General features: G+C 50.8%; 12 protein-coding genes across 13 annotated transcripts; 7 read left to right on the top strand and 5 right to left on the bottom strand.

Moving 5' to 3' along the window:
* Positions 1 to 2,870: 2,870 nt before the first annotated feature.
* On the bottom strand, positions 2,871 to 4,695 carry PV10_02369 (uncharacterized protein; the record flags this gene model as incomplete). Its single annotated transcript, XM_016366674.1, has 1 exon — positions 2,871 to 4,695. The coding sequence occupies one exon, from the start codon at positions 4,693 to 4,695 to the stop codon at positions 2,896 to 2,898; it is 1,800 nt and encodes a 599-aa protein (XP_016226192.1). The 3' UTR covers positions 2,871 to 2,895.
* Positions 4,696 to 5,004: 309 nt separating this feature from the next.
* PV10_02368 (uncharacterized protein) lies at positions 5,005 to 5,940 on the top strand (the record flags this gene model as incomplete). Its single annotated transcript, XM_016366673.1, has 3 exons — positions 5,005 to 5,120; positions 5,222 to 5,629; positions 5,739 to 5,940. 3 exons carry the CDS (start codon positions 5,005 to 5,007, stop codon positions 5,938 to 5,940), a joined length of 726 nt encoding a protein of 241 aa, XP_016226191.1.
* Positions 5,941 to 6,095: 155 nt separating this feature from the next.
* PV10_02367 (uncharacterized protein) lies at positions 6,096 to 7,981 on the bottom strand. Its single transcript, XM_016366672.1, has one exon. It carries the CDS (start codon positions 7,738 to 7,740, stop codon positions 6,349 to 6,351), a length of 1,392 nt encoding a protein of 463 aa, XP_016226190.1. The 5' UTR covers positions 7,741 to 7,981; the 3' UTR covers positions 6,096 to 6,348.
* A 276-nt stretch (positions 7,982 to 8,257) lies between these two features.
* Positions 8,258 to 9,743, top strand: PV10_02366 (uncharacterized protein). Its single transcript, XM_016366671.1, has one exon. It carries the CDS (start codon positions 8,292 to 8,294, stop codon positions 9,708 to 9,710), a length of 1,419 nt encoding a protein of 472 aa, XP_016226189.1. The 5' UTR covers positions 8,258 to 8,291; the 3' UTR covers positions 9,711 to 9,743.
* Positions 9,744 to 9,770: 27 nt separating this feature from the next.
* Positions 9,771 to 12,705, bottom strand: PV10_02365 (uncharacterized protein). The gene has a single exon (XM_016366670.1). It carries the CDS (start codon positions 12,614 to 12,616, stop codon positions 9,812 to 9,814), a length of 2,805 nt encoding a protein of 934 aa, XP_016226188.1. The 5' UTR covers positions 12,617 to 12,705; the 3' UTR covers positions 9,771 to 9,811.
* A 192-nt stretch (positions 12,706 to 12,897) lies between these two features.
* On the top strand, positions 12,898 to 15,510 carry PV10_02364 (uncharacterized protein). The gene is made up of 4 exons (XM_016366669.1): positions 12,898 to 13,152; positions 13,245 to 13,610; positions 13,657 to 13,883; positions 13,935 to 15,510. Exons 1-4 carry the CDS (start codon positions 13,117 to 13,119, stop codon positions 15,463 to 15,465), a joined length of 2,160 nt encoding a protein of 719 aa, XP_016226187.1. The 5' UTR covers positions 12,898 to 13,116; the 3' UTR covers positions 15,466 to 15,510.
* Positions 15,511 to 15,707: 197 nt separating this feature from the next.
* PV10_02363 (uncharacterized protein) lies at positions 15,708 to 17,596 on the top strand. Its single transcript, XM_016366668.1, has one exon. The coding sequence runs from the start codon at positions 15,802 to 15,804 to the stop codon at positions 17,578 to 17,580; it is 1,779 nt and encodes a 592-aa protein (XP_016226186.1). The 5' UTR covers positions 15,708 to 15,801; the 3' UTR covers positions 17,581 to 17,596.
* A 271-nt stretch (positions 17,597 to 17,867) lies between these two features.
* On the top strand, positions 17,868 to 19,284 carry PV10_02362 (uncharacterized protein). The gene has a single exon (XM_016366667.1). The coding sequence runs from the start codon at positions 17,959 to 17,961 to the stop codon at positions 19,264 to 19,266; it is 1,308 nt and encodes a 435-aa protein (XP_016226185.1). The 5' UTR covers positions 17,868 to 17,958; the 3' UTR covers positions 19,267 to 19,284.
* A 276-nt stretch (positions 19,285 to 19,560) lies between these two features.
* Positions 19,561 to 20,863, top strand: PV10_02361 (60S ribosomal protein L36). Its single transcript, XM_016366666.1, has 3 exons — positions 19,561 to 19,700; positions 20,015 to 20,197; positions 20,280 to 20,863. Exons 1-3 carry the CDS (start codon positions 19,644 to 19,646, stop codon positions 20,361 to 20,363), a joined length of 324 nt encoding a protein of 107 aa, XP_016226184.1. The 5' UTR covers positions 19,561 to 19,643; the 3' UTR covers positions 20,364 to 20,863.
* On the bottom strand, positions 20,795 to 22,502 carry PV10_02360 (uncharacterized protein). The gene has a single exon (XM_016366665.1). The coding sequence runs from the start codon at positions 22,493 to 22,495 to the stop codon at positions 20,906 to 20,908; it is 1,590 nt and encodes a 529-aa protein (XP_016226183.1). The 5' UTR covers positions 22,496 to 22,502; the 3' UTR covers positions 20,795 to 20,905.
* A 1,447-nt stretch (positions 22,503 to 23,949) lies between these two features.
* PV10_02359 (uncharacterized protein) lies at positions 23,950 to 24,990 on the top strand. Its single transcript, XM_016366664.1, has one exon. The coding sequence runs from the start codon at positions 24,388 to 24,390 to the stop codon at positions 24,706 to 24,708; it is 321 nt and encodes a 106-aa protein (XP_016226182.1). The 5' UTR covers positions 23,950 to 24,387; the 3' UTR covers positions 24,709 to 24,990.
* Positions 24,024 to 25,630, bottom strand: PV10_02358. 2 transcript variants are annotated; one of them, XM_016366662.1, is made up of 3 exons: positions 25,314 to 25,630; positions 25,034 to 25,237; positions 24,024 to 24,985 (listed from the first exon to the last, which is right to left on the bottom strand). In XM_016366662.1, the coding sequence occupies exons 1-3, from the start codon at positions 25,497 to 25,499 to the stop codon at positions 24,896 to 24,898; spliced, it is 480 nt and encodes a 159-aa protein (XP_016226180.1). In that variant the 5' UTR covers positions 25,500 to 25,630; the 3' UTR covers positions 24,024 to 24,895. The 2 variants fall into 2 exon arrangements, with proteins under 2 accessions (XP_016226180.1, XP_016226181.1); XM_016366663.1 differs by having other exon boundaries at positions 24,024 to 25,237.
* Between the last annotated feature and the right edge of the window lie 105 nt (positions 25,631 to 25,735).

Below are 25,735 nucleotides of genomic sequence, written 5' to 3'. Positions count from 1 at the left end.
CGGGGAAAGCTGTGTAGCCGCCAGCCAAGCGCCGGTAAGGTTCCAAGACAGTTGACGCTTGTAGGATATGCCCGAGAGTCCACTGTGCCCCACGTCTTTGGGCGTTAAGCTGCAGCTTTCTGCTATTGATGTACCTGGTAGGACTCACGGTTACTCGACCCTCATCCACTGTACTTCCAGCCAGGATCAAATATTCTTCAAGTCGACTGGTGTCGTACCATGTAAATGACCAGAGTCATGAGAGCGGAGAGTAGCCTTTCACTAGTAGGAGTTGTTCCAAAACGTGGCTTGCGATGAATTACACAAGACTTGATTTGTAGGTACCTCCTTGTAGCTAATCTTGGAGTGACGCCAGACAGAGTGACGACAACAGACACCACGTGATCATGACTTTTTCCAGCCGGACCTCGAGAGCTCCTTCCTGATCAGCACAGACGCGAGGAGCCTCAGATAGGCAACTGGCGAGTGCTGAATTACTGACAGTCGCTCCTGCCCACTGGCCTTCTGTCTATGATTACAGCGAAGCTCACGTGGCCTTTAGGAAGCCTTGTCCTTTCTAAAGGGCCACGACTGCAACTTGAAAGCAATGCCAGCAACCTAACAAGACAAAATCTGAAGATAACAATGTCATGACTGTCGATTAAAGATATGGATCTCTGCTCTGACCTGCATGCAAGAAAACAACACCACTGAACAATCCACAAGCATAGCCATTTGACGTTCCTACCACTACCCATGTTGCAACCCCCACCTCCTGGGTCCTCCCAGTTGGCATTGGATGGCCAGAAGACCCTCCAGCTTATCGAGATATGTCACTCCCCAGTCACCCTCGGTGCAGCGAAGAAATAATGTGAAAAATAGACTGAACTTCATGCAACATCCTAGCGCCTCCCACCAACCCAATCTCCCTCACCTTTACAGCAACCATGCAGCACATCCAATAAGCACCGCGAACACCGACGACAAGGCGATTGCAGTCCGATCGGCCGAACCTGTGTATTTGCTGCCTGGAGGCGAGACACCAGAGGGATTGCTGTCCCAGCCAGTACCCGCACCCGCCGCAGCCGATGCGGCGGCCTCAGCACCTGCCGATGCTCCAGCTTCACCACCTTGGGCGCCAGCTGCTGCTGCTGCCCCAGCACTTGCTCCAGCTGCCGCCCCAGCTCCTCCGGCGGCGGCACTGGCAGCGGCACTGGCGCCTGCGCTCGCCCAGGCACCGACACCTTCCTTGAAAACAGGGGTGACTGTGGCATATGGCCCAGTCTCGCAAGGTGTGGTCAATGTCACAGTAGTTGGCTGTCCATCAGCACGACATTTCCTGCATTCAACCACGGTGGTCGTGAAGCCGGCAGGCAAGGTAGGCTCAGCGTCGCTGTCTGCCAGACATGGGCAAGTTTCGGTCAGGGTGTAGGTTGCTTGGCCAGGAGTGCCGTCGGAACCGATGTGGTCGTAGACGGTGGTCTGGGTTCGCAAAACGGTCGTCTTGCCATCAGGGCCAACAGTAGTCCAGTCAGTGTAGGGGCCGGTCGCGATGGGTCCCACTAGGCCACCTGGGCTTGTGGTCGGTGCTGGAGTCACGGTAGGTCCGCCGCTGCAGTGATCTCCCGGGCAGTAGGTGATTGTGCTCGACACGGTACTGCTAATTGTGACGGCAGTTGGGCAGGTCGAGTAGTAGACGGTGAGGATCGATGAATCAGTCGGGTCGTTGATCACAGTCGAGCTACTTTGAGCATTGGCTGTTGCCGCCAACAACGCCGTCAACGGCAAAAGTCGAGAAGTGCGTTTCATGGTGGACTGGTGTACTTGAAACTGGGTCTTGACTGGACGTGGACACAAGGCTAAGACAATTGAGAGTGGTTGATATGCGACAACTGAGCGCGAGGTATGAAATAGCAAATCAGAAAAAGAGTGGCTAGAGCGCGAAACTGGCTCCAAACGAGTGTACGAGTCCAAGGAAGACTGTTGAGGGAGCAGGAAGAGCGGCATCTTTGTAATGCGGATTGATATCTACCTTGAAGTGATCCCCGTGCCACGGGCTGATCCACATAACGCGGTGGTGAGGAATGCAAAACAGTAGCATATCAACCTCGTCAAGGGAGATGCGGGTGGAATGCATGCACGAGCCTTGTCATGGCCTGAGAATGCTTTGCAAGATTGCAAGCCCCTCAAACAGTGCAGTGAGGCTCGAGAGGTGCCAGTGTTGGAATTGATCTGGAACGCCATGGGAGGTGGTTTTCGAGGAGCGATGGACTCTGCAGAAAATGGCAGAGACCGCGTTGCCGAATTCGCTGTCCCCAACAAGGATACGATCGTCAGAAATCATCATCAAGAGCAGAAAATTAGGCTTTTCAGACAGTGATCACACATCAAGGCCAGATAGATAGATACTTGAGATAGATAGACATAACAAAAGGTGGAAAAAGAAAAATGTTTCCCATTAATCGACATTTCAGACTCATCGCCCTCAATGAAGAGGACCCAACGAGAAGGAAACTTCCTACAAGGATGATTGGTTTACTCTCCAGAGCCACTGGACTCAAAAGAATCCATGGCAACACGTCGCTGTAGATAAAAAGCGAAACGACGGTCGTGGCTGGCTCTGTTGCTTTTTTTGATCTGAAGAGAAGAAAAGACGGAAGATCAGAAAACAAAGGAGAAGATTTGTGTTGCAGCGACTTGCCAAGCATCTAAGGTATGATCACGTGATGATGGACCAAGTCAGCATCCATAGGCATTATGCCATACAAGAAGAAATAGAGCATATTATTACAACCAGTGTCAATCGTCTGTCTGCACATTCAATTTGAAGAGGCTGACTTCTCTTCAGGGTCCAGATGAAATGGTTTTGAAAAGGGGTAATTTTCATAGGTCGTGTAAAGACCACTCATCCAAAGTCTACACCTGCTTGCTCAGCTGGACCTCAAATACAACCGCTCCATTCTTGGAGCCTGGGAGTTTCATGAATCTCCCCAGTCTCAAATCTTTGCCTGTCCCGGCAACAATGCAGAGACCTTGACATTCGCCTTCCTTGGTCCCTCCAAATTCATTCACAATTTCCTTTCTTCGCTCAAAGACCGCTATTGAATTGACAAATCCACGGGCTGGGCCTCGGGCGTCTGCTTTAGCAGGGTGTTCTAAAGACGATTCGTCTCCATTCGTCACTCCATTGGTCTCATTGTCGACATTACCAGTGACACCGTTGGTTTGTGTGGTTGGATGGCTCTCGCTGCCTCCTACAACACCAAGTGATATCAAAGATCGTTTATCGTCGCTCAACTTCCATATTCTGATCCAACCATCCCAACTACCACTCAAGACGATGTCGGTCCCTGGAAGGGCGGTAAGGGCAGTGATGGCTCGGGGAATGGGTCTGCGTTTGTCACTCAGCTTCAGCCTTTCCAAGGCCGCTGGATCAATCTCAGCTGTGACGTCTTCGAGTGGTAAGGGCTCGTCCACGCCGTGTGCCGTCTGGATCGTGAATAGCGATTTCTTCTTGTGGACACTCCACAGACTGATTGCACCCGAGTCGGAACCAGTGACAAAATGGTTGGGTGGCAGAGCGGCGACACAATCCAGGCTTCCCGTCTGGTATGTATCATGCTTGGAACTGTCACCCAGAAATTTCGTCAGTGACTCGTCAACTACCTTCCACCACAAAGCTCTTCGATCTCTGGCTCCCACCGAGACACATTGGTCAACTGATACCGCCGAGACATCCAGGATGTGGTCTTGATGACCAAACAGCGTCTCGACATAGGCAAGACTGTCTTCTCCAGCTAGACTGTAAATTTTGAGCGACCGATCCTTGCTGGCGCTGAAAAGCTGCGCTCCAAACCCAGACTCAGTTGTGGACTTGGGTGCAAATGCCAACGCTGTCACAGCATCACGATGTGTTGTGAAAGTTTTGAGCGGTTTCAGGTCCTCGGCCGACCAGATGATCAGTTTCTTATCGGCTCCTCCGGTTGCGACAAATTTCCCGTCGGGTGATGCTGCCACGCACAATATCGAACCGGTATGGCCATGCTGTTGGGGGGCCAGGGCACGAATCTTGACACCCTTGACATATGCTACTTGTTGAGGTCGCTTCCTCCGTGATGGTGCTGTCTTTCCATCAGGAATAATTGGCGACTGTAGCTTCCACTTGATCAAGGTTTTATCCTTGCTGACTGTAAAGAGATAGGGCTGACTGACAGCCACTCCAGTGGTACTCTCTGTGTCAGCTCGAAAGGCTGTGTGGGAAGCACCGGAGAAGTCGAGTTTGTTGGCCAGTAGTCTAAACTGTCGCCCTTTTGCCTCATCCACGTCTTGCCTAAGTCTTGTAGCAATAATGTCTTTGTCCAAGTCCTCTGCATCGAAGCCAGCCTCGTCCACCTCCTGCCTGATATTGTCCAAATATCTCTGTGCCAGTCGGATTCTGCGGTCCGCAGCATTCTCGCCCTCTTCTGATGTCGCCTCTGACTCTTCACCGGATTCTAGTTCGATCTGTGACTCTGAGTCACTTCCAGATATTGATTCATCTCGGTCTCGGTCTCGAGGTCTTGTAGGTTTCCGTCGTGTGGAGGATTCTTCTGTGGTTTCTGGGCGCTGCTCGCTCCTGTTGGCTTCTCTCCTCTTTCTGGCCTTGATGGGGCCATTTCCTCCTTCTGTCCGCTTTCTCTTCCTCTGAGAGGCGGGAACAGTAAAGAAGGACGACATTACTGAGAGTCACCGGCTTCTCAGCACTCAAATATCAGGATGGAGTGGACTTTGGTGTACATGGTGTGTTGAGTTGACATTCATTACTCCAAAAATTTTTGGAAAATGCGGGCGAATCTTCCTTGAATGGATCTTAGACTTCGGCTGGCTTTCCACTTCAGGCGTGAATTAAATTATCTTGTCTGACAATGAATAATCAGCCAAAGACGCTTTTGAAGTGCCTGAAAATAACTTGTCAGACTCGTACACGTCCACGACGTCCCCAGCAGTTAGGCACAGCTGCGCTACGTGTTGGATTCCTCAGATTGAATGAAGATCACACAGTTCACAAACAAGACCTTCCGCCCACCACCTGGATCCTTCAACCCTCATCTACGAACCTCAGTACCGTTTTGTCTTCGCCATCAGCCTGAATCTCTGCAAGTGTCAGAGCTCATCCCACAATCATAACTCACAATGTAAGTCGAGCCGCAATCAGGTCATCCCCTCCCCCATAAGGATATATCTAACATGTGTGCTCTTACAGGGAAGTCCTCCTCGGTCTAACAGGACGCGACTTCACCATCATTGCCGCCAGTAAAGCGGCGATGAGAGGCGCCACGATCCTCAAAGCAAGCGACGACAAAACTCGAGCCCTGAACAAGAACACGTTGATGGCGTTCTCGGGCGAGGCTGGCGACACGATCCAGTTTGCCGAATACATCCAAGCCAACATCGCCTTATATACGATGCGGAATGAGACGGACCTGGGACCTGCAGCGGTGGCGAGCTTTGTGCGCGGAGAACTTGCTCGCAGTCTGAGAAGCCGGACACCCTACAATGTCAACTTGCTCCTTGGCGGTGTTGATCCCATCACCAAACAGCCCAGCCTGTATTGGCTCGATTACCTGGCGAGCAGCGCAAAGGTCCCTTATGCCGCACACGGCTATGCCCAGTGAGTTATCCTTTAGCTGGAAGAATGAATTTTGGTTTGGGTTGAAAATTGAACGACCCTCCGAATTTCACCGCGTGTGTTTGCTTTACTGACTCTGTCCTTCAACAAGATACTACTGCTTGTCAATTCTTGATAAACACCATCATCCCGATATCTCCTTCGACCAAGGTCTCAAGATCCTCCGCATGTGCACAGATGAATTGCAACGACGACTGCCGATCGACTTTAAGGGCATGACTGTCAAGGTCATCAAGAAAGATGGTATTGTGGATCTGGAATATGACACAAGCAAGCAAGTGTTGTCTGCATAGTAAGGATGGACATGTTTGGGGTTCGTCATCAAGGACTCGTGTAACAACCTAGAATTCTTCTTTTCAGATGCAGAGTCCGAAAACACGGATACAGATGTCTGATAGGCGACCTATATTTGGTCACCAACATGCATAGCGTCGGCGCAATAAAGTGATGGTTCATCAATCTTTGGTTTATTCTGACCCTTTTCAAGTCAATGGGTATCTTCGCTATCTTGGTCTACCGCTACCGGCACCGATGAGATCTTTTGAGTCTTTGCCCGATAGCCCCCGTAAACACCTTGGCGAAGCGCCTTGCTATTCCAACTGAGGCTCCACCAAGGACTAACATGAAGCCCTGGTAGCATCAGGATACTGATTGAGATATCTCAATCCTGACGCTACTACTTCGATGAGCACCCAACAATGTTAGTTGACTCGTGTACCTCTCGGCAGTGGTCTATGGTTGTAGTGCCCATTGGTTCGGCCCCATCTTCCCACTACTCTTCCCTGTCGCTGACTTTGCTGAAATGCCCTACGTCTCGCCGCGGATTGAGCTGGCCGAATTGCGGTGTCGTCCGACTCTTCGGATTCAGAGTTGTCTCCTTCTGTATCATGCTCTTCGTTTCCTGAGTCAGTCGACACGCTTTCATCGCCTGACTGCGACGCTGACGTATTTCCGGCTCGCGATGAGGCATCGGTAACCTCATCCTCTTCGGGGCTAGAAGATTGTTCTGAGCGAGTGAGCGATTCATTCTCGGCTCCGTCGTCCTCACCCTCATCCTCATCATCGGTAATGACGATACGTTGCAACCGGCGACGCTTTGGGGGAGGCGCAGGAACATCGTCTTCCTCTTCTGAGGCTGAATCCTCGTCGTAATTGGTGTTGACATCGGACTGGTTATCATAACGTTCTGGTGAAGAAAACCGAGCCGCAGACCTCTCGCCTTGATTTCGACTGGCGTAAGGCAATGGCATTGAGAAATCAAGTGCTCGCTGTCTTCTTACGGCAGCATTGTGCCTCAAGTAGTGAATACGGGTCACTGAGTCGTCACTGTCATTACCAGGGTCCTCTTCTTCACCCGAACCGTGATCATTGATGAAGTCATGCATGTCATCCTCGTCGTGGTCGTAGTCGTCGCTTCTGTCTGTATCGGAATCATAGTAAAACCCAGCATTCATCGTACGAATGAACTCGTGGTCAATGGGATTGCCATCTTCACCGTAGTCGGTGGCGCCAGAGTGAAGGCTATCCATATCTTCCGAATCCAGGTCAGAATCGGATTCGCTCTGGTCTGCCTCGAATTCGCGAAATCCACACTGGCCACAGTGGCCTTCCTCAAGTTCCCAGTGACATTCCGGGCAACGAACAACATTGTCTTCGGCATCAAGGATGCCACCGCCCAGCCGAAGAACACGAGACTTGACTGCGAAGGCTCCCTTAAACAGTCCAGGTCCAGCACGATCGGCGGCAAGTAGATCAGCCTCCTCCCTCTTGCCGGTTTGGTGTTCTTCCAGGGTTTCATCTTCAGGCAAGAGTTCTGCTCGACCGACAAACATGTGTGAGAGGTCGCGTAACAGGTAGTTTGGAGAAGGTTGCACAGTCACAGCAGCTCTGCAATCCGGACAATTCTTATTTCTTTTCCGGCCATGTCCTCCACCAAACCAGCTCGCCAGGCATGAGTAGCAGTATGTGTGGCCACAGGCAAGGATGAACGGTTCATAGAAGGGTTTGATGCAGATCTTGCATAGAGAGAGATTGCGCATGTCCTCGATATGTTTCTGAAATGTCCCTAACCGGGACTCATCGCTTGGATCCATGGTCGTGTGTTTTCCTTTGGTAGGTATCGGTGAACTTGGAGGGGTTCTCAGGCAAAGCCAAGTTGGATGCGTGCGCTTGCAACTGTCGGGTTGATCGAGGGCGAGCGAGTACAGTACATCAGTAGAGTAGGACGTGGCAGAAACAGGCGATGGAGAAATTGAGAAACAAGAACGCCGCAACAAATCAACAATGAGAAGGCTGATGTTTTTGTAGAGAATTCAAAGCGGTTGGACGGTGACGGTGGACCAACTGTGACTGTGATTCGTGGTTGAGGCAAGCACGCGTCCAGTAGTGAATTATCATGTGGCGGCTGCCTTACAAAAGGCCACAGCCACGCCACTTAACCATGGGAGACAGTTAAACACCTTGGCGCAGTCTGTAGCAGAGCGCTAAGCACTTTAATGCAGATAGAGTTACTAGTTGAACCCTGTGATCCATCATGGCAACTTCTCCGACGAAATTTATTCTCTCCGCATTTTGATGCCTGTCTCTTGCGCAACAACGCCACGAATATATCTCTTCTTCCTGAGATGTAAGTCGTGGTACAGCAATGTCGAAACCTATCTCGTTCGGATTTGGCAAACAAAAACCTCCCTCTTCTGTCCCTAGCGCTCGACTCCCCACTCGCAAACCCAATGGACCGATCCGGCCCTCATCCACTAAATCACTCCAACCACTCCATAACGACTCCGATAATGAAGACGAACAAGAGCCAAGACACGAGTCAGTTACTGGCTTTTCATCAAGTGGTGCTATTCTAAGCAAGCCTGTACAGGAGAATCAGGAGAGGATAATTGAAAACCCTGGAAATGGCGATTGGCGGAAACGAGGGCGCAAGAACCTTTTACCGGAGGATGTTCAGGTCGCCCAAAGCCAAGGTGGCGATGTCGTAATGATTGAGAGACAGGAGGCAAGCACAATAGGAGGTATACAGCTTGCAGAGAAAGGAGATCAGACACCAGAGACAAATGGACACAAGAACGGTCCGGAAACACCTGTGATCGAAGACCACCCAAAAGTCCTGACCGCAGACGAGGAGGCTCTCAATGCACTTCTTGGTGACGATTCGAACAAGCCCAAATCAACAGCAGTGATTGATCAGCAAGGGAATACCAGGCTTACTCAGAGGGACGAGACCCAAGATTTCAGAGAGGACGTGGCGTCTCGGCCCGAGTCATGCACGCTGGACGAGTATGCGGCTATGCCCGTGGAAGAGTTTGGTCTGGCTATGCTGAGAGGCATGGGAAAGAAACGTCGAGCCAATGGCGAGGTGATCGACCTGACTCCAAAAACCGATGACAAGACTGTCAAAGTGCGAAAGCAAGAAGGATTTCTCGGCATTGGCGCCAAAGCTGCCCCAGGATCAATCTCTGAGATTGGGGCATGGGGCAAAGCTGACATGCGCAAGAACAACAAAGGGGAAGGTTTCTTTACGCCGTTAATGCGAGAGAACAAATCCACTGGAGAGCGCATCACAGAAGAGGAGTTCCAAAAGCGTATTAAAGAATCCAAAGGCGAAAAAGCCGAGGAAGATTGGCGGTCGCGACGGGACCGAAACCTCGAAAACAGTGGAAGAGATCGTGGGCGAGACTCAGACAAAGCCAACGATCAACGCAGCTATCGCGACGAGATGAATTCATTTTCTCGGGTGTCTTCTTCGAAGCGCGACAGAAGTGATCGGGAATATGACAGTTCAAGATCAAGAAAAGATCGAAGCAGGTCAAGAGAGAGGAGACGACGTGATGATAGTCATGATGACCGCGAGAGTCGGCATCGGGACAAATACCGGGACAGAGATCGTGATCGAGACGATGGCAAATATGACTCCAGCTCGTCACGTCGAAGTCACCGTGACAGTGACAGAGAACGGAACAAAGATGGAGCTGAAAAGCGAGACCGTGACCGGGACCGCGACCGGGACAGGGATCGCGATCGCGATCGCGATCGACGACATCGAGATAGACATTAAACAGAATACAATTATATTCTGCGGGGCGTGACATGCACGCCCTACGCAAGACCACAGTATGCATCTACATTCCTATCGCTTGCAAGTACAGTCCAGGCTTGTCAAACCATGATAACATCCTCGTCTCCTCGATCTGCACCGGTCAAACCACGGCCCACGCCATCCATTTCCCTCAGAGTGTAATCAATCAAATAACTCTCGTCCGCCAGATCGTCCATTCTCTTGTAGTGACGCTCGGTGTAGACCTCCAGAGCCCGCATAACGTCCTTTAGCCCCTTCAAACGACGGTCTCGAGCCATGTCAAGAAAGACGCTGGCATGATATCTCTTGAAGATACAATTCAAGACCCGTTGCGCCACCGTTGCCGTACGTGCATTCGTATTCCAGTCTCGCACCCGCTCCAACAGCGTGTATAGTTGCAAATGGTCGAGCGAGGCGAGCACGTCGTCCACCTCCGTCACACCCATGATACTGTCGGGCTGTTTCTCCGAATCTGGCAGGTTGACCACGTCTTGGAAGATATGGAGCAAGCGCCCTGGATGGTTCAGAGTCAACGAAAGGACGATGGCTTCACGGTAATTCTTGGCGTTGATGTAGTTCTGCAGTTGTTGATCTTGTTCGATGCGGGCACTGGCCTTCAACGAGGCTGTGTTAGCCGTTTGGACGGTCGTATCCTCCCAAAAAGTCAGGGTAGCATCTGCGGCACCCGATATTAGGGGGTAAGCTTTTCCGGATTGTGATTTTGCAGATTTTGTAGCCTGGGGGAAAGATGTTGCAGAGGTCAGGGCCCAGACTCGGTCTGTATGGTTGTCCAATGTGGCGAGGAGATGGTCACTGTCGGCGCCAGAGTAGGGTGACCACAATTTGACAAGGGTATCAGCTGAAGCAGAGGCTATCATGGGTTTGTTGTTATGTGTCTGCCGAGGCTCCCGAGAGGAATCGGAGTCTTGGTTGGATGGGGTGGAGGGTGGGAGCCACAATACTTTGAGCACTGAATTACTGTGGCCTTCAAACGTCTGCAGACACGTGTACGTCGATAATGACCAAATTTTGACGGTACGATCACCGGAGCCGCTGACGAGAAGTCCCCTCGACCCGCTGGTTCCACCTTCAGATAGATTGACTGGCGGTGTGCCTGCTGGTGAAAACCGTACGGACCAGACTCCTCGCTTATGACCTCGAAGTATTCCCGTAACAGATCCGTCTTCCAGAGACCAAATCTTAATGGTTCGATCCTGGGAGGCGGAAGCAAAGAGAGGAGCAATGGCCGAGGCATCAAGGGAGTTGATGTCCTTGTCGTGAGCTACTCGTGTATAGAGTGCCTTGCTGCCGGTATGGGGTTCGGTGGATGATGGTGAATACTTCAGTTTTGATGTATCCCAACGCTTGATAGTTTTGTCTTGCGAGCCTGTAAGGAGGAATGCCGGGGGGTGATCTGCCGGTGCTCTCAACGCAGGACCGTCGCTAGGAGGGCTACGCGGTAGGGCTACTGCGCCGAGTGATTCTGCATGTCCAGCAAATATGGCAAAACATCTGTAGGAGGACGACTCTGGATCCAACCTCCATAATCTGGCAGTATTGTCCTTGGCACCAGTTGCGAGCCAGTGGCCGGACCAGTCCACATCAAGACAAATGATGATGTCTTGATGGCCCTCGAGTACGGCGACATCACTTCCAAAGCTGGGGGCACTTCTGGATGAGTCGTGTGCTGACTCTTTGATTGAGATGAGTTTGATACTTTCGGTGTTTGTCGCTAAAGCGACCAGAGACCTGTCATGGCCAACACATGTCATATCGATAACTTCATCAAAATTGCCAGATATCGTCCGTAAAAGCGGAAGCACTAGCGTATCTCCCGTTCCGAATCCCGTTGCCAACTTGGTGATGTCGTGGAATCTGAGAGTCTGGTCTTGGTGGACAGAAAGGAGGGCGTGTTCGTCGGCGACATTAAAGATTGCAGAGATGGAATCATTCTCGAGCCCCGGCGTTTGTTTCGGCGTGATTTCCCGCGCAGTAGTTGTGTTCCATATCCTTACTATACCGTGTTCGCCTCCCGCAAAGCATTGTTGGCCTTCATTCAGAAAGCCAGCTGTTTCAAGCACTTCCAGAGCAGGGATGACCCTTTGTTGCTTCCACGTCGTCGAGTCCCAAAGGATGATCGTTCTGTCTCGACTGGCAGAGAGCAGGATACCCGTGTCCTCAGAATAGCAAAGACTGCGGACGACACTCACGTGGGAGTCTAGTGCGGCAATTGATTTTCGTGCAGAGAGATTCCAGATCTGGATTTTTCCGTCTTCACTACCTGACGCAAGGTGTATTGATTTCGAGGGAAGTGATTCTTCTTGTTCTTCCTCCCGGCTTTTCCGCTTCCGACTTGACTTGGAGTTTGCCTGTGTCGCTAGACCACTGGAATCTGCAGTGAAGAATTTGAGAGCTGAAATTAAGCCACCATGACCATGAAACGTATGTGAAGTGTAACCACCACGGATATCCCAGACTTTCAAACTGCCATCGGCAGCGCCCGTCGCGAGTAATGTGCCCGTCGCATCAATCGTACTTGATACGACGGGAGTGTTGTGTGGCTTTAACGTCCTCAAAAGTTTGTGTTCGAGGACAGATATATCAGGTGACGGTGTCAGGGAATAGATGCGCAACGACAGCGATCTGGATGAAATAGCCAGGCATGATGCATTGGGAGCCAAACAGAGACTGGTGACTGGTTCCCCGTCGCCCTCGATCCTGCACAAAACAGTCACTGTCTTGATGTCAACCACCAAGACATCATCTTCTACGCAAGTTGCGATTAGGCTGCCGGTAGCATTGCTGGAAACCTCGCCTCCAGTAAAGATAGGTTCGATGGTCTTTTTTGCCTCGAAAGTTGTCTTGAATTCGACCTTGGTGGCCATGATTGCGTCAAATTTGTGCAGTGTTGGAGTCCATCTATGTGCCTGTTGTTGGAAGAGTTGCCTTTTTTTGGAGAGCAAGTTGAGTCCTGGCTATGTGGTTGAGGAAATCTAAGGGACGGTCCCTAGAAAATTTCTCCAAGAAATATCACAGTCAGGGCGGAGCGGAACATAAGGTTTAAGCTAGTTACTAGCTTCCGCGCCGATCTCTTGGCTCTAGTGGCTCACTAAATTCCGCATCACCGACTGTCTCTACATCACTTTTATTAACGTATTATGTGAAACCTGTCGACTCCATCAATTTCAGAATATTTTCGACGGTGAATAGTCTTGCCTATATCACTATTTGGACCCGCCTCTACGCTAAAGAGTGGTGGTCCCACAGCAGGTCTGCGAAGCCGATCATGCAGGTGGTTGACTGGATGGATGCAGTCAATCGAGCCACTTCTTGACACCAGACTCGTGGCTTGTGCAAATCAGACAACAATTGTTGAATTGCAGACATGGGTAGGCAGTCACATCTTGCCAGGTTGGCATTGGTAAGCAAACTCAGTCAGCCACGGGACTTCTGTCTTCCAGGCCAAGGAAGAGCAATACCGTTGTCACCCAATCGCAGCTGATACTCTCTCAGGGCAGATCGCCGTTCGAAGCGCCGTTGCGTGATGAAGAAGGAGATTTTATCGTTGGGCCAAACACCCAGCGTAACAATGCCTCTGGATACATTCAGGAGTTCGACGCCAGGGGTCACCCTCACAACGAGAGATCAGAACATTCTCGGTTAAAGCTGAGACGGGCGCAGAACGATGTCCTTTCAATTGTTGGCGTGGTTGTCAAGCGCGCTGAGACCAATCAAAGCCGCTGGGATGCGATGACGTCCAAACAGAAAGACCAACAACTCTCGGACGAGACTGTCGCCGGCACCCTATGCAGATCCCTCGCTGAGGTCTATCGCAGACTATCGACTCGTTGGATCGTTGCAATGCGACGACGGACAATGGTATGCCAGTTTGGCCGTGTATCTCCACATGTCTAACTCATCTCAGTGCTTCCGGTCACATCTAGGCCTACCCTTTACGAGCACAATCGTTTCAGAGTGGAATACCGTCGGCGCCAGAGCATTCTTCTTCGGGGGTTATCCCCTAGCAGCTGTCTCAGAGATCAGCCAGACTTTCAGAAACAATATTCTCGAAGAGAATCTTGTGATAGAGCCCACCAGACTTTTTAGGGTGTCAAAGTTCCGAAGGTGGCTAGCCTTTTTGCGACGAGAATGGTGATATTATCTCCTCCACCCGAGAAATGAAGACCAGCTAACTTTTGGCAGCCTCCAAGTCGCGTGGTTTACCTTAGAATACCCGTTCTACGCCTGCTCTGTGCTTCAAACACTTTCGATTCTCCCTCACACTTTGATTCCACCTCTGTGGGCATTCTTACCGGTAGACGTGGACTCCTCGTGGGGATCTTGGCCAGTTCTGGAGACAGGTTCCATATCAGGTATCATACAGAAGACACAAGCTGTGCTACTGCATCCATTCGTGCTTGCCTACATACAGGACCGACTGGGACGTCTTTTATTCCTACGGGTCCATCGCATGGTTTATCGTCTTGTTCCCAGACCTGAACGGCCAGATGGTGTGTCAATAGTTCACTCACGGCGCTTCGTCTATCCTGAAGCTGGTATGACGTTGCTTCAGCGAATCCGCTCGAAGGCGCAGGAAACAAGCAAACAAGACGTGATCCGTTTGTGCGAAAATGTGCTCTGTGTTGTCTTCAATTTCTGGGAAAGAAATTTTCAGGTCCGAAGAGGATTTTTGCCGGTCGAAATGTGTGCTCAGTTGAAACACACCTTCTTTCAACGCGTGGCTACTTATTACTCCGATATGAACCGACGAAATCGAGATCCCAGGTCCCGAGTACGATTGCCGGATCAAACGTTACGGATATTGGCTTTACAATATACAATGAGCGATCACCACATTGACACAGTCGAGGTTGATTTGGCTACAGATCTTTCCATGGATGATGCGGCTTCGGTCAGCTCCATCAGCGGATCGACTTCAACTCCCGATCCTCATGATCTCGATATTGAGATGACAGCACAAGAAGTCGACGACACAGCTCAGACTGTTGGTGCAGTCTTGGAACGGGCATCATCGACACGCGAGAGTGTTGAGCAGGGGCACAATTCGCCTGACGTCGCAGGACAAGACGCGCCAAACACTGTGCAAGACTTAGATGAGATTTTGGGCGACCCAGAGCCACCAACTCCAACATGGCAGACGCTGGTTGAAGAATCCGGTGCAAGGAATGAGATGGAGGAAACATGGCCAAGAGTCAGCACTCCAATACCTGGAATTTCTCGTGCTTCCAGCCTAGCCCAAGCTATGCCACGACCAGTACGCCGTCCGACAGAAATTGAGGAGGGGCCAGTGCCAGTGGAGGAGGAAAACATCTTTCGGCCTCGCCAATCGAGGGGGGGCAAGGGGGGGCGCAGAGTTGGTGTGAGATATCGGTTGACGAGACTGTCCACTCACGGGGCCGAATTTTTGACTCGCAGTGTGGCATCGTTGGTCAAGTCGGTATTGATGCTTCCGATTGATATTTTGTTCTTCAGATCTCTGGCGAACTGGGCTCTTGCTTCAGAAGCGGTTCTGGGGAGTAAACTGGGGATCAAAGCACGTGCGGCAGACCTTTGGCCTCTCCTGGATCTTTCAGGGTTGAAATCAATGCACTTCTGGAATGCATGGGCTCTAAGCCTGGGACTGGAAGCCCTTATAACTCTAGGGGTGTGGAGGACGACGACACGAATTGCCTTGGATTTAGGGACCGAGCTGTGTGGCTGGGGTCAATTTTGATTGGATCCCGCCTGGTACTAGATTATCCAATGTCACAATAAAGAGAATTCCACAACTGAAGCAGCGTTTCCATTTATCTGTACATACAAGTAACATCTATGGTGAGTATCACCAGGTGGAGGTCTGACGAGGCTGGCCTCTGGCCAATGATTGGCCCCAATCCCCATCAGGCTGATCCCCGCAGTTGACCGCATTCTTGTGTCGGTCGCTCTTTCTCTTTTTTGTTCTCCAACTTGCTTTGGCCAGTCTCAGACGTCAACTCTCGAAGACTCTCGACACATTTGCCATACCATGAGACGCGAGCAACGAGCAACGAGCCACGATTGTCCATAAGCAATGGCGAAACGAAAATCCGAAGAACCTCTCGAAGCTCTCTCAAATGTCCCTTCACCCGCAAGCAAGAAGGCACGTGTGGAAGATGTGATTGAAGAGGAGGACTCTGGCTACACCAATGGGTTATCTGCGCGTTCAGCTGCTCAAAACACCAAATCCCAGACCTCTACCGTAAATTCAACCAACAGCAATGGCTACGATGACCGGTCTGCGAATTCCAGCGACGATGAATCTGATGACGACCAAGACCCAGACAGAACATCAATTGCGCCCCTCCGGCAAACTGCCCCCACGGAAGGATATAGCGATCTTTATCTAGACACGATCAACCGGTCCCTGCTTGATTTCGACTTTGAAAAGCTATGCTCAGTCACCTTGGCTAACATCAACGTCTATGCCTGCTTAGTCTGTGGCAAGTATTTCCAAGGACGAGGACCCAAGTCGCATGCCTATTTCCACGCCCTTGACCTTGACCATCATGTCTACATCAACTTGGAGACCCAAAAGGTCTATGTGCTCCCCGAAGGCTATGAGGTCCATAACAAGAGCTTGGACGACATCAAGTACGTGGTCGATCCTAAATTCTCCGAAGAAGAGGTCAAGAAGTTGGATCGAGTCCCCAAAGAGTCGACCGATTTGGCAAACAAAAAATACAGGCCAGGTTTCATTGGGATGAATAATATCAAGGCGAATGATTACCTGAATGTTGTGGTGCAGACCCTGGCCCATATCGCTCCTTTACGAAACTTCTTTCTCCTTCACCAATTCCCTCTGACTGCCGCACAACTGCCTATCCGAACCAGCACACTCATAAGGAAGCTATGGAATTCCAAGGCATTTAGAAACCACGTCTCGCCGCATGAGTTGTTGCAGGAGATTGCTCTGAGGTCGTCTAAGAGGTTTACACTGACTCAACAATCCGATCCCGTGGAATTTATGTCGTGGTTTATGAACAATCTACACCTTGCTCTAGGAGGCTCGAAAACGAAACCATTATCCTCAATCATTCAAAGAACCTTCCAGGGCAAACTAAGAGTCGAGTCTCAAGAGATCACGGCCAAGTCTGATGTGTCCGGAGATCGCTTGAGGTTTGAAGACTCGTCAATCATCAAGACCACCACCACTCCTTATATGATCCTAACTTTAGACCTGCCTCCGATACCACTTTTCCGTGATGCCGTCGAGTCCAAGAACATCATCCCTCAGGTGCCATTGACTACTCTACTTCAAAAGTATAATGGTATCAACGCTTCAGAAAAGTCGTCACAGCGGGTCCGCCACCGACTTCTCCATCCTCTTCCTCCTTACCTCCTCTTTCACACCAAACGCTTCTCCGTCAACAAATTTGTATCCGAAAGAAATCCCACCATTGTGACATTCCCCTCGCCGCGAGGACTTGACATGTCACCGTATGTCGAACCCAATCCCGCGCTTCACCCACCTGGCGAACCCATCTACTATGAAATGGTCGCCAATATCATTCTCGACACGACTTCGATGTCGACGGGAGGCGGCGAAGATTCAAACGCTGCGGATGCTGCCAATAAAGCCGTGGGAGGAGAAGGGTCAAAAGTGGCATGGAAGGTCCAGCTTCGGGATAAGGCGGCAACCGTAGCGCAAAGGAATGACCTGCCTGAATGGCTAGAAATCCAAGATCTTTGGGTGGAGAGGGCTGAAGCTGAGACTTTGTTTACAAGAGAGAGCTACCTCATGGTTTGGGAACGGAGAAAGGAGAAGACAAAGACCACGATAAATGGCAGTGGCAAAGGCAAAGCGAAGTAGCGTAACTCTTGTAATCTAAGCATAGCTATAGGTTTCCCAGTCAATGCTGGTAAGAGATTACTGTTCTACAATTCCTCGAGACTTGGGGGCATGGGTGACTTATGCATTGCAAAATTAATCGACTATCCGTAGCCTATGAACCCAGGGGCGTTTGTGGGCTGGATTGTTGATTATTGGCTTTGACTTCATCAAGTGCTAGCAATATTGAAGGATCGTCGGATTATATACTTTTATTAGTGGAACGTTCAGCGATGATCTCGACACCTCCTCTCTCCATCATTCCCAATCAACAAACCATTGAAATCGCATCAGTTGCCTGATTGAACACGAGGATACCATACGCTTCATGTAAAGAGTCAGCACGAGATAGGACACACGATGAAAGTGTTTGGTATTCCGGCGGCATTGCTGCTGACAACTGTGCAAATTGCCAATGCGGGCTCTCCTACTGCTCAGCACGCCATTACAGGAATTGAATCTCTAGCATTCAACCAGTACAAGCTCTCCGATGTCATCGCATCGTCGCCTCTGCTATCACTCCATCGAACCCTTTGTGAAGTTGAATCTGTGACCGACAACGAGCTGAAGATCGGGCGACTGATCGTCTCATTCCTTCAAGACCACAACTTTACCGTCGAGACCCAGAACGTGCCCGCGCCTGACAACACCAAGCGCTGGAATATCTATGCATACCCGGATCCTTCCAAGCATGGATCCGCTGAGCGAACCTTCAAATCTGAAATTTCGCCCAAGGTCCTCTTAAGCTCACACATCGACACAGTACCACCACACATTCCATACTCGCTATCAGCTCCCAAGAAAGCCGGCGCGTCTCGAGACGAAATTCTCATCTTGGGTAGGGGCACGGTTGACGACAAGGCGTGTGTTGCTGTCCAGATTCAGACGATTCTGGACTTATTAGCTGACCCAAACTCGGACATCGACCCTGCAGATCTGGCACTGCTGTTGGTCGTCGGCGAGGAGAAACGTGGCGATGGGATGAAGCACTTTTCCGATTCTGATTTATATCAAAGCACCAATGGTAACTACAAGGCGGTGCTATTCGGCGAACCCACTGAAGGCAAGCTCGCGGCCGGTCATAAAGGCATCTTTATGGTTTCCATCACAGCCCACGGCAAGGCAGCTCATTCAGGCTATCCATGGCTGGGACGTAGTGCCAACAGCATGATTCTACCAGCTCTACTGGCCCTTGACAAGCTAGGCGACATTCCAGAGGATGAGGGCGGACTACCTCGCAGCGAAAAGTTCGGAAAGAGTACAGTCAATGTTGGCTACATGCAAGGTGGCGTCGCCGGCAATGTGGTTCCGGAGCTTGCCACGGCAGATATTACGTTCAGACTCGCCGGCGGAAATCCAAAGCAGGTCCAGGAGATCGTCACCAACGCCATTCGAGCCGTCGATCCAGATCACTTGCTCCAACTCGAATTCTCCCAAGGCTACGGCCCCGTCGAGCTGGATGCCGATGTGGATGGTTTCGACGTCATCACGGTCAACTACGGGACTGATGTACCCAATCTGCGCGTGGATAAGTCGGTCAAGAGATATTTATATGGTCCAGGCAGCATTCTGGTCGCACATGGAAGGAATGAAGGTCTGACGGTGGGCGCTTTGGAAGAGGCGTTGGAGGGATATAAGAAGTTGGTCAATCATGCTCTTGAATCTTGAAATATGAAGTAATTTGATTCAGTCTTGGGAACGAGACTACCGAGTTGAGAAACTAATGCCAGAAATCATACACCAGTGCTGGTAATTTGAGCTTGTCCTTGACTCTACTTCATCCTGATTTCTCCAGCGTCAGTTCAATGTTGAAAAGAATTTCACGTGACTCAGCATTCATCAAAATGCCAAGACTACCATCATCGACTTTCCCCTTTTCGGCCTACAGTGCACCACACACAAACCGCACAAGGCTTGGCAGGCCGAACTTTTGCGACTGCTGGCTTGGAAGGCATGCAAAACCGCAGTTTGAAAGAAACCCTCGTCCCATCTTCCCCATCGACGACAACACTCAACTCAGTATCACCCACCGCCGTTTCGACACAATGGCGAAGGAAGCTACTGAGAAGTCCGGCATCATTGTCGGACCCAACAAGGGCCACGTAAGTCAGACCTGAACCCACGATGCAAACCGGACCAGTCGCTTTGCAGAGGAAGTCGATCAATCGAAAAGAGATCGGGGACGACGAGGACGAGAAAGAGAATACCAATCGTACCGCAATCACTCGAGCAACCCAGCAAAGTCGAGCTACTCGTCTACATTCCAGTAATCTGGCTTCTCTCTCGTTCTCGTCGTCCCTCGATCGAAATCGACTTGGACACATTCTTCCCACATTGCCACCCATTTCGACTTGCCTTACATGAACCACTAAAATATGAATCAATCACTAACGATATCGCTCTTCTCTTCATACAGAAAGTCACTCCCATCACCCCCAAGCCTCGCATCAGCCGCACCAAGGGCCACTTGAGCAAGCGCACTGCCTTCGTTCGTGAGATCGTCAAGGAAGTCGCCGGCCTTGCTCCCTATGAGCGTCGTGTTATCGAATTGTTGAGAAACTCCAAGGACAAGAGAGCGAGAAAGATGGCCAAGAAGCGAGTATGTTGTGACGCCTATTCGCCCCCCCATTATTGCAACCTTTCCCCCATTACCTAGACTGACATTTTTCCTCTTTTTCTAGCTTGGTACCTTTGGCCGCGCCAAGAGGAAGGTCGACGAACTGCAACGAGTCATTGCCGAGTCGAGAAGAGCTGGTGGTCATTAAACGGGAGATGGACCGGTGTTTTTCCAACACATGCGAGAGGAAGCGGGTTCGTGGGCTGGGAAAAGGTGGTGTGGTGGAACGGAGTTGGAATGAATGAATGCATCATCATCATCAACATCAATCCGGACCTCCACCGCTCAAATTTTTCCGGCCTTGGACGACGAGCATCTTATTTCGACAGCTGGGTGATGGAATCAAGTTTGGATGGACATGCCTACATTCACGGACCACCGACTGTGACCCTTGTCATCTCGTCTCGTCTTTCTACAATGGAAAGATGCTCATGGGCAAAGCACGGTTCCAATCGGCTGTATATCCATTCCATTGAGAGGATCATTAGCGTTTCGCCATGGTAAAAAAACAAAAATCATCAAATCATGACTCGATGTGGAAAGATTCAAGTTTTTGATAACAACTTCATGTTCTCGTGATCATAATTCTGTGGCTACTCGTAATTCACATGGATAAAGTCAAGAATAACATGAGTCCAACCCTACAAAGTTCCACTTTGCATCTTTCGATGGCTCTTGTAGTTGCTGACGTCAACGAATATGAACTTCGATTTCGTCTTCGTTCTCGAATCCAACGTCCTCGGCGGTACTCTCTGGATCTAACCTCTCACCATCAAACACTAGCCAAGCGGTGGCTCCTTTGTCAAGCCCCATCTGGACAGCGTATCCCTGCATTATCTTGCGAATCGATGTATGAGGTCGAACATTCAAAGTCAACGGATCCAAGTCACGAGCTACCAGTCGGATTCTGATATTGGTCCGCATCTTTTCTTCTTCTTTTGCAGCAGCTTCGCTTGCGCCCCCGGCCCCGCCTTCATACTCATCCGAGGCCTCTATTCCTTCTGCTTGTTGTCGCGCCCTCTTCTCCTTGTCCCGTTGCCGCTGCTCAAAAATATCGTGCGTCAAGGCTTCAATCATGATTTGGCCCCGGCTAGGGTCTTCTATCATTTCATCGTCCGAGTCTTTGTGCAAGTCGACAAGATCTTGACTGAAGCTCCTGTTCTTTCTAGCATGGTCTGCCTTGAGCTTCTGAATGATACCTCTCATGGTCGTCGAGTCGAACAACCGAGTCCCATTCCAGGTGAAAAACACCTGGCTTGCGGTTTTGGGGTCAACTGAGTTGATGTTGCACCAGAATTCACGAACCTGTTTGAGTGGTTGCGATGTCTTGCGTTTGACAATAAGATCTTTTGTGGAGGGGATAGCCGATTTGATGTAGAGCTTGATCTCAGGATCATCTTCAGGTGGTTGCGAAACGGTGGTCTCTCGGAGAATGGTCGAGGCAGCTTGGTTTGGGGAAACAGGTGATTCTGTTCGTGCTCCGGTTGAGGCCACGCGAGAAGTACCCCCGACATTATTGGTCTCTGTAAAGGAGTCATAGGGAGTGCGAGATCTCTCGCGCTCAAGGCCTAATCGTCGAAGCCGTGCTTTTTCTCGTGCTTGTGCTTTGAGCTCCTTGACAAATTCGCTTTCTTCCTCCGATTCTCCCTCACTGAGTGGTGGGGCTGGCCTGGATTTGACGGGAGTTGACTTCTTCTGCGGTCTCGGTGGTGTCAACACTACGAGCTCATCTTGTTCTTCCTCCGCATCAACTGATGTGGCAGTGGGGTCTGAAGGGGGCGCGTGACGGGGTCTCGGCAAATCTTCCAGTCCACTGTTGAGTTTCTTCTCTTTCTTTGGAGTACTTCTTGTTATGGGTTGGTGAATGATCTCAGCCGGGGGAGAGACTCGCTCCTTGCTGGTCATGGGGCTATGCTGCCTCGAAGTCCCGGGTACACCGCTGCTTGGGCTGGATGCGCTTCGCGCATCGGACTCTGGATGGCCATCATCACCTGAGTCGGCAGAAACCCTCCTCTTCTTGGCCTTGTGACCAGCGTCGTTGGCATTTTTTGCCCGTTGTTGCGCTTTGGCTAGATGGCGGCGGCGGCGCTCCTCTTCGGCCTGGACTATATCGTTGTAGACATTATTTTGGCCGAAGATGGAGTCGTTGTCTTTCGAGTTTGATGAGGCTGCTGGCGTGGGAGCGGCAGCCCATGCAGGCTTAGAAAAGAGAGACCGCTTGAAGCCACTTGTCATAGTATGTGTTTGCGGCCAGGGTGATGCAGATGCATGGTTGCGCATGGAAAGGTCATGGAGTGGGGGAGTGAAGGTCAGATCGAGCCAAGTGCGAGAATCAAACGAACGTCAGATCGACCACGCCTGGAGAGCAGAGCCTCGTGCTCCAACAAGGCTGCCAAGCTTGGAGGGAAGAACCTAAAATATCTGGGACTTAAGGGTATGCATCCACGGCACCCACGCCTTACTTTCCTTCCTTCCTCCCTACCTAGGTAGTTACCCTATGTACCTAAGGTAGTTACGTAGGTCTGGTTGAGCAGACACGTGTTGTTGGTCCTGGGCAAGTACCGCCAATCTAGAAGCAAAGGCGTTTGAATTGATCTTGGCCACATACCCAAGGGGGCACGCAGCCCACTTAGTCCCACAAACCCGACACACTTGTTGCTCAAATTTGTCCTTGTGAACATTAAGGACAAGACGATTACACTTGTAGTAGCATACACATACGTAACTGAACAGCACGAGGGAGAATGTCGAGATTGATGGTGAGCAACCTAGCATAGGGAGCAAGTCGCGAGCGGCGCACGCATGGTTGAGGAGGCGATAAGGTGTGGCGCACCCAAAGATAGGCCTTGGGCTTAAACCTACCACCGCGCGCGGGCAGTGCTTCAGGTACACATCTTGAGAGTTCAGTGTCTGTTTCAGTGACAGTGGATGCCGGGCAAGGGGCTCGAGTCGACGCCTCAGATGCCTACACGTGCTAAGTACAGCCAATGTAAGGAGTATGGTGAGCTCGGCCAGATCTTACAGGTCGTTTTCAGTGGGCTTCAGTGGGCTTCAGTGTAAGTTCTGCCCCGATAAGGAGTGCCAGAGAGCCAGAGAGCCAGAGAGCCACTGTAGTGGGTGGCTAAGGGCAAGACCGAAGGGTAAGAATGCCCCATGCAGTTGCCCTGCGTCGAACTCTTGGCATCGAATTTCTTTTCGCCATTCTGCGCACCTTCCAGGCACGCCAGGTTTATGCTACAGGTTGTGCCGGGACTGTCACACTGGCTGCGCCTATCAGCTGATTTTTTCTCGCTCTTTGTTGAGGCCGCAGCCAACGCGTCCTGCGTCAGTCAATCCACCCACCTCCCATCAGAAAGGAAAAAATGAACCCCCACCCTGTGAAACCTCATCCTATCAAGCCTGAAAGTCGGCCACGTTTGCATCCTTTATGCATTTTGCTCTAATCTTTGAGCACGATAGATCAACACCAAAGTCCTGAGTCCTGGTCTCGATCGATTCCACAGTGGTCCCACTGCAACTGTGGCCAGGTCACATCACCGAGTGAAACAAACACCACGTCGGTGTTCGACGGCAGCTACTGTGGCTTGAAATCTCAGGCTATTCTTAACTCCAGGGGCAGGGGTCAGTCCACACTAGACGTTGGGACTTTGAGGTTGTTTGCAGTGGGCATGTGCAAAATCTTGAGTCTTATCACGCCGGGTCAGTGCGAGTAATGCACACTTGGTGCCGAAATCGTTGGTTTCACCGTGCGTGTGTGCACAAGTGTTTGTATCCACTGACCTACAAGTCGTTCTGATATATGTATCGAGGGAGCTTTTCCTTTTCCCACCTGTCTGCCGATCATTTCTCCATCCTCAGTCTTGAGCCAGTCTTACTTACAGAAGCACTTCGATCTCGATAACGCTCTTATTCGGATCATCCTTTACCATCGCTCGATCCATCAACCAGAAGCGTTTACCCACCCCCAGACGTACTTCTGTGGGACCTCGGGCGTGCCCAAATATTCTTCCCTAACCTGCCGGCACCCCCGTTATGGTATGAACTCATACAGAGTCGTCAGTGTCACCCGTTGTCCTTTATAGCTCGGATGTCCCTCCTCGACCTCTGATTACAGCCGACCCCTGTGTTGTTTCCATCCATCCACCTTCCAACTCCAAAGAGTTCATCTCATCATGCCTCGACTTCCATATTCGAAGCATTATACCGAATTCGACAATGCACTGAAAAAGGTCGACGAGAACACCAGTACCGGCCACAAGTCAACTCCGTCCTCGTCGACATCATCTACCCGCACGACCTCGGCTACATCTCTCGAACCAACCACTGCGGTGGCCGAATGGTGTCACCAGATGCATTTGATGCAACATCGAAAATATGACTGGTGTGAAGGGTGCCATCCCAAGGTCCAACTCGCGCCTTTGAAAGTGCCCTCTCAGAAGGTTGTCCAACGACAAATTCGATCTCGACAGGAACCCACGCACGCTTATCAGTGATGGTTGGAGATTTACTCTTGTGTGACTTTTGAGCAAGGCGTTGGTGGACATGGAGGGAGACAGAATCTTGAGTCTCACACCCCGGGTACATAGACAGATGTCGGATATGATGATTAGCACAGCAAGCTGATGAGCGTTACGACATCATGATAATGACACCATATCTGCATGGCTTTGCAGAATGGATTCAGTTCCCGTTGTTTGCTCTCGCTCCTTGGGTTCTCAATCTTTCAATCTTTTCTTGGAACCGACTCTCGTATTCCTCCTGCTTGAATATCTAGCATTCGTCAGTGACCACTCGACCCCAGATCTAAAGGAGACTTACCCTCGTTGCCTCAATTGCACTTGGCTGTCCCAATTCAGGGTCAGCTCCCGCTTCGAGGAGAAGATCGATGACCTCCTTCTCGTTTTTGAACACCACCCCCGCCAGAGGAGACTGTTGTCGATCATTCAGTCTGTTCGGGTCAGCGCCGTGCTTTAGCAGGAGCGAGACGAGTGGTGCATGGCCATAGTAAGATGCCAGCATGAGCTTGATTCCTCTGGTCAGTTTCATATCGGTGGATATCGCAGATTCAAAGCAGATTCGACGGGTAGCTGGTGCTTACCAGAGTATCTCCTTTCCCGTTGGTCAAATTTGCCGGCAATCCATGTGGTAAAGCCTGTTCAAACATGTCCATCTGGCCTTGTCTCGCAGCTTCAAAGAATCTCGTGGCAAGTGCCACCGCCGCATCAGGGAGCTGGTCCGCTGACGATGGAGTTATATTCTCCCCAGTTGGGGGAGCTGAATCCATGACGTCGAGGTGAAGCGTTACTGGTTTGGGGAGGGTTTGATCTAGCAACGAATACACAATGGGAGAAGGAATTTATCTCAGCAGGGTGTAGTATATTCAATGTCGAGTCGTGGTCCAATGCTATGTATAATGATTAATCATCGATCATGGATGATGGGTGATCCGTATATATTATATTATAAGCATTTTTAAACCCTGGTTCTTGAAGTTACCCGGCTATTGTTGCCGGGCCTGCT

Source organism: Exophiala mesophila, assembly GCF_000836275.1.
Source record: "Exophiala mesophila strain CBS 40295 unplaced genomic scaffold supercont1.2, whole genome shotgun sequence".
NCBI lineage: Eukaryota > Fungi > Ascomycota > Eurotiomycetes > Chaetothyriales > Herpotrichiellaceae > Exophiala > Exophiala mesophila.
Note: the sequence above shows the minus strand (reverse complement) of the source record. Positions and strands in the feature narration are given on the sequence as shown.

Bases quoted from the DNA above. Each gene is read 5' to 3' on its own strand.
- PV10_02367 (XM_016366672.1), bottom strand. From the start codon at position 7,740: ATGGATCCAAGCGATGAGTCCCGGTTAGGGACATTTCAGAAACATATC.
- PV10_02366 (XM_016366671.1), top strand. From the start codon at position 8,292: ATGTCGAAACCTATCTCGTTCGGATTTGGCAAACAAAAACCTCCCTCT.
- PV10_02365 (XM_016366670.1), bottom strand. From the start codon at position 12,616: ATGGCCACCAAGGTCGAATTCAAGACAACTTTCGAGGCAAAAAAGACC.
- PV10_02364 (XM_016366669.1), top strand. From the start codon at position 13,117: ATGGGTAGGCAGTCACATCTTGCCAGGTTGGCATTG. The intron at 13,153-13,244 runs GTAAGCAAACTC...ATACTCTCTCAG, and splicing joins ATCTTGCCAGGTTGGCATTG to GGCAGATCGCCGTTCGAAGC. The intron at 13,611-13,656 runs GTATGCCAGTTT...AACTCATCTCAG, and splicing joins CAATGCGACGACGGACAATG to TGCTTCCGGTCACATCTAGG.
- PV10_02363 (XM_016366668.1), top strand. From the start codon at position 15,802: ATGGCGAAACGAAAATCCGAAGAACCTCTCGAAGCTCTCTCAAATGTC.
- PV10_02362 (XM_016366667.1), top strand. From the start codon at position 17,959: ATGAAAGTGTTTGGTATTCCGGCGGCATTGCTGCTGACAACTGTGCAA.
- PV10_02361 (XM_016366666.1), top strand. From the start codon at position 19,644: ATGGCGAAGGAAGCTACTGAGAAGTCCGGCATCATTGTCGGACCCAAC. The intron at 19,701-20,014 runs GTAAGTCAGACC...CTCTTCATACAG, and splicing joins TCGGACCCAACAAGGGCCAC to AAAGTCACTCCCATCACCCC. The intron at 20,198-20,279 runs GTATGTTGTGAC...CTCTTTTTCTAG, and splicing joins GAAAGATGGCCAAGAAGCGA to CTTGGTACCTTTGGCCGCGC.
- PV10_02360 (XM_016366665.1), bottom strand. From the start codon at position 22,495: ATGCGCAACCATGCATCTGCATCACCCTGGCCGCAAACACATACTATG.
- PV10_02359 (XM_016366664.1), top strand. From the start codon at position 24,388: ATGCCTCGACTTCCATATTCGAAGCATTATACCGAATTCGACAATGCA.
- PV10_02358 (XM_016366662.1), bottom strand. From the start codon at position 25,499: ATGGATTCAGCTCCCCCAACTGGGGAGAATATAACTCCATCGTCAGCG. The intron at 25,238-25,313 runs GTAAGCACCAGC...AGAGGAATCAAG, and splicing joins ACGGGAAAGGAGATACTCTG to CTCATGCTGGCATCTTACTA. The intron at 24,986-25,033 runs GTAAGTCTCCTT...GACGAATGCTAG, and splicing joins GTGCAATTGAGGCAACGAGG to ATATTCAAGCAGGAGGAATA.